Raw genomic sequence first — 5090 nt, forward strand, 5'->3', positions numbered from 1 at the left:
GTTGGGAATCTTGGAGGGCACAGACTATCCAGCTTGTGCCTGCTTCAGCGTAACCACCCATGGTCACCAGGGACTCTGCACTCCAGCTGCAACCAGTGCTGGTCAAACTGGCTACTCAGTCAAATTCACCTTAGTCCCACTGAGGCAAGATGAGGCGATAAGAGCTCTGTGAGCTATCGTGAATGGATGTTATTAGATCCATTTTATGTTGCAAATGTGAGGTTCAGGGAGACGAGTTACTGTATTCAAGATCATACAGCTGGGAAGTGAGAACCAGGATTGAAGTCTCTTCTCCTCTTCAGTACTTTTCGCACATTCTGTATCATGTTGTTTCAGTTGCATATTACTGTGCTTCAAACCAAGATATTGGGGCAGCCAGAACAAAATGTTCTATCATTGAATATGTTCAACCATTCAAGATATATGCCAGATAACAAGGGAGCTAAGAGTGCTGGGACCCTTGGAGAAGGGACTCATTCCCATCTAGCATGGGAGTCAGGAGGGTACAAGGCTTTTAAGGAATTTCACTGATCTAATTCAGATCCCTTTCCTTCCAAGGAGACAAGATATCTTGGTAAGTTGAGCAGACTGCTTTGTAAAACTGCTGGTTAATGTGTTCAGACCATCACTCTGGATCCTTTCTCTCTTCCTTCTTACCCAGCTTGGCTTGGACTCCCTTGTATAGCATGGACTTGAGAATTTCTACTGAAACTGAAGACATACATCTTGCCAGTGGACACAATTCTCCTGTTCTCAGGTCTGGGCCCCCTATCTGTACCCAACCACCCAACAATTCCTTCCTTGAGCTCACCATAAAAGATAATAATGAAACCTCAGGTGGTATTTAGTAATGACAGAGAATGGTTCCAGGAGGAAAAATACAATGGGAAGATGTCCACCAGGACTTACTAGTAACTGTAAAAGAAATCTATTCAGTTTCCAAATGGTCCTTTGTTTTAAACAAACAGATGGCTTCCTAGGTTGCTCTCGTCTCCTTAGTAGCAGAAGTCTAGGAACAGAGATGTCTCCTTAAGAAAGCAGAGTGGAAGTTTTGCTCACACTCCATTGAAAAGACCTCAACATATGACTCGTAATTTTTGTCCCAGTCTCCTGGGGTACCTTGCTGCACTTCTAACAAGAGTAACCATACTAAATATGTACTTAATTGGGAAACAAGTGGAATAAACACTGGGCTATAAATGAAGAAAATAAAGCCCTGTTTGACTTGGGTAAATCGACTCTCCTCTCTGGGCTTTATTTTCCTCACCTATAGAATGGGGGTGCTGGACTAAATGACCCTCCAATCTCTCTCCAGCTCTGACATTCTGTGATTCTACTTAGAAAATGATGATGCAAAAATTATGTAAGCAGAGCGGCGGGAGGGGGGGGGAGGTGATCTTAAAATTTCTCCAATCAAGAAAATAGCAAGAGTGGAGAAAGCCCTGGTGACCTACACAAGGAAATCAGCTGAGTCTCCTCAGTAAGCTGGAAGACAGGCTATGACTTGCTGGGTGAGCCACTCCTGTTCCTCACATTCCTTTCAAGGGCAGCCCTAGGCCTGAGCTCACAGCAGTGAACTGTAAGTTTTGGGAGAAGGGGGGGATCCTGGTGGTGGATGCTAAATCCCTGAGGATAGCTGGTTTTAAAGGCCTGTCCTCAGCAGAGGCAAGTGAATTTCAAAACAGAAGCATGAAGGGGCTCTTCCTTGGAAGAAGTAAGTAAAAAGGGTGTCTTCACCTGCTAGGTACCTGGGCTAGGAAGCCTAAAGCAAGTGTCTTAAGGCCTGGCTTTGGCACCTGGAAAATGTGTGTCTACTAGTTGATTCAACCTCTTCAGACTTCAGTGTGCTGACATGTGACATGGATACAACCTAGAGAAGAGAAAGTATAAAATAGACTGAAGTCCAAGTGCCCAGATTGTTCTAGGCATTCATTATCAATGACCTCGCTCAATCTTCTCAAATAGTGATTTGTAGTTTCATTTAACAGATGAGGAAACAGGAGTTGAGTGACCCAGTGGAGCAAGATTTGAACTCAGGTTTGTCAACACTTGGGTTATTTCCAGCAAGTCAACATCTCAAAGAGGTGAGAAGGTGCTTTGAGAACTACAAGAGCTATAAAGTACATGAAGTTGTAGTCCTGAATGAATGCAGAAACTTAAATATTTTCCAGAAACGACATTCTGATGGAGGAATAGGTTTTTTCAAGGAGTGTCCTTTGTTCAGCTGCCCACTCCACCCTTAACCTATTTCTTTTCTAGGCAGTCAAGTGAGTTTTTAAAAGCAACTCTTGAAACAATGAGGCTATCTAGTTCCAGCTGTGCCATGGACACATTAATCTCAAGAAGTCACTTGTATTTTCATCCATGAAATCAAGGGTTAGGTCAGAGGTGACTGCCAAGGTTGCTTCTGCAACTGAGATTTGGAAATCACCCAGGTGTCCCTGGGAATAGAGAGTTTCACTCTCACTGTTAGGAGCCTATTTAACTTCAGAGGCTTTGGCCATCCTCTCCCCTTGCTAAGTCCCATTTGAGCCTGAAAGGAGGTTTAGGGTCTTGAGGGAGTCCCTCCCTAGCTGGATGCAGATTTTGAGATCTCTAGCCATCCTAAAGCACCCACCACCAGTTCAAACCAGCCACAGCCTCAAGCTATGAAGACAGTGGCTGAGAGCTGTCTCCTCCCAGTTCTTCCTGGTGGGGGGTTTTGACTATAGAGTCAAGATGGAAGGAGGGGCATGAGATGGATTCTAGGAGAAGAAACTGAAGTCCTGGATCTAGGTTATTTGTTGCTGAGTACTCGATACACCAAGCACTCCCTCCTTTGTACACACCCATTATTGCATCAATTTCCTAGTAACTGCCATAACTTGTTTACCTGTGGGCTATCCCACACTACACACATAAATGAATGTAAAGGAGACAAGTAGCTAGTTCTTAGAGTTAATAGGTAATGCAAGTCTTTAAAGCATATTAACAGTAAAAATCTTAGGGGAAAAAAAAAAACCTGTGCACACACAGCCAGAGCATAGGGCCCACTACAGGCTGGGTGTAATTACATAGGAAAGTAATTTAATCTTAGAGCCACAACACTTGGAGATTAATTTGCCCAAGGGCTAAGTGGAGAGAGTACCACCTATTTCAGAGCAGGGCTGGGATTCAAAAGAGATGTGGGGCATGGAAACAAATTAGTTTTCCCTCTCCACTGGTGTGAAGCCTCTTCTAGAGATGACCAAAGGCTGGTACTTTTACACCTCTTCCCTCCCTCCCTCAAGCCCACCTTTCTGAAGTTTGAAGGAGGTTTCCAAATAATCTTACTTAGAAAGAACAGTATTTATACCAGCCAGTTAGGATATCTCGGGACACACCAGAAAGGCAACATGAAATACCCGCTTCTGTAAAAAAGAAAAGAAAAGAAAAGAAAAGTGTTCGAATTTGGAAAAAAAAAAAACAAAAACGAGTTGTGGAATTAAGACAGAGGAGACCAAAGTAATATAAACCCGAAGAGAGTTTTCACAAACTCCATCTATTTGGTTTGTGCTTTCCCCATATTTTATTAAATTCCTTTAAAAAAAAAAAAAATCTCAGCAGCATTAACAAAGACAACATATGTACAAACATTTTACAAAAGAAAACATTACCAATATCAGCTGTGGTAAGGGTAAGACGAGGAACAGACACTGAGTTTCCGGGGTGGTGCCTGTCTTCAAACAGAGACATCTAAGATGTGTTCAGGCAGCGGAAACAGGCTTCTTTCCTGGTGACACACATGTGTAGTCGGCAATACACGCGATGGTACATGAGGATACTACACAGGCCCCGTTAACAACTCCTCTTCTCATCCGTAAGGCCGCGATACAAGTGGAGCTCATCAACCAACCAACCCAAGGCAGTTTCCCAGCTAAACTCATATAAGCCTTCAAAATGGATTTGGTCACTTGCAAGCGACGTGGGGCCCTCATACGCACTTGCTTCTGACACATTTCGCTGCGCCACCCTTTCCTTCACTCTCCGGTCAGGCTCTCGTTGGACCGAAAGGGAAGGAATTTCAGAAAGGTTTCCTTCAACACAGAGGTAAAAAGACAGATGACCCTGAGACCGGGAGCCATTAAACTCGGTGCGCGCGCGCAAAGGGGAGAGGGAAGGCATCTATTTAGGAGGAGAAACGTCTCCTTTGGGCCGAGAATCGGGGAGCGGGACTCACTTTGGTCTGGGACGATGCCGAAACCCGGGCCCCCGCCCTGCTCCCTGCCCCGCCGGGTACCTACAAACTCGGTTCCTTTCTCAACTCCCCCAGCTCCTTGACCTCCACCTTCCTGTACTTCCCGGACTTCCTCCGGTTGCTGATCACCAGGACGGCCACGCCGGCCACGAGGGCCACCACGACCACCACGATGACGGCGATGAGCCCGGCGGTGAGGCGCTTCATGGAGAAGCGGGGGGGCTTCTCGTCCAGGTAGTAGATGAGCGTCCGCTCCACGCGCAGGGGCTCGCCGCGCACGCGCAGGTCCAGGCCGCCGGGGCCCTGGAACAGGGACTCGCCCTTGACGTCGCGCTCGAAGTAGTAGGCGGCGTCGGCGATGTCCACGTCGCCGGAGCCCTTCTCCGACGCGTTCTGCCGCAGCTCGATCTGGATGGTGGGCTGCTCGTAGTGCACGGCCGCCAGGAAGCGGGGCTGCAGGCGGTAGCGCTCGCGGAGGAGCCGCCGCAGCTCGGCGTCTAGGTCCGAGCGGTTGAAGGCGCGCGCGGCCGGGTGGTGGCGCAGGTCGATGAGGATGTGGTGCGTGCGCACCAGCTCGTCGCAGCGCAGGCTCAGGTCGCCCTTGTCGGTGCGGCGCACGCCCACCGAGTTCACGCACCAGCACACCGCCGTCTGGTTGCACTGGCGCGCCTTGAATCGGCCCTCGTGGTCGCAGTCGGGGTTGTAGAGGCCGTCGTTGTCCACCAGCGCGTGCTCGCTGGGGCGCACCAGCGCGCGGCCGCTCTTGGGGGCGCTCATGCGCGCCTTGAGCAGCAGGCACTTGGAGGTCAGCGTGGAGCAGTCCACCGCCACGCCCGAGCCCAGCGCGCGGCACTGACAGCGGCCGCCGGGGCCG

General features: G+C 48.7%; 1 protein-coding gene across 1 annotated transcript in view; it reads right to left on the bottom strand.

Moving 5' to 3' along the window:
* Nucleotides 1–3991: 3991 nt before the first annotated feature.
* TACSTD2 (tumor associated calcium signal transducer 2) overlaps nucleotides 3992–5090 on the bottom strand; it is a 2236-nt gene continuing 1137 nt past the window's right edge. The window contains exon 2 of the mRNA XM_021705881.1: nucleotides 3992–5089. Coding sequence (XP_021561556.1) covers nucleotides 4259–5089 — 831 coding nt within the window. The 3' untranslated portion in view covers nucleotides 3992–4258. The remainder of the gene's footprint in view (nucleotide 5090) is intronic.

The sequence above is a fragment of the Carlito syrichta genome, unplaced genomic scaffold (genome assembly GCF_000164805.1).
Source record: "Carlito syrichta isolate Samal-C Ts95f unplaced genomic scaffold, Tarsius_syrichta-2.0.1 Scaffold314796, whole genome shotgun sequence".
Lineage (NCBI taxonomy): Eukaryota > Metazoa > Chordata > Mammalia > Primates > Tarsiidae > Carlito > Carlito syrichta.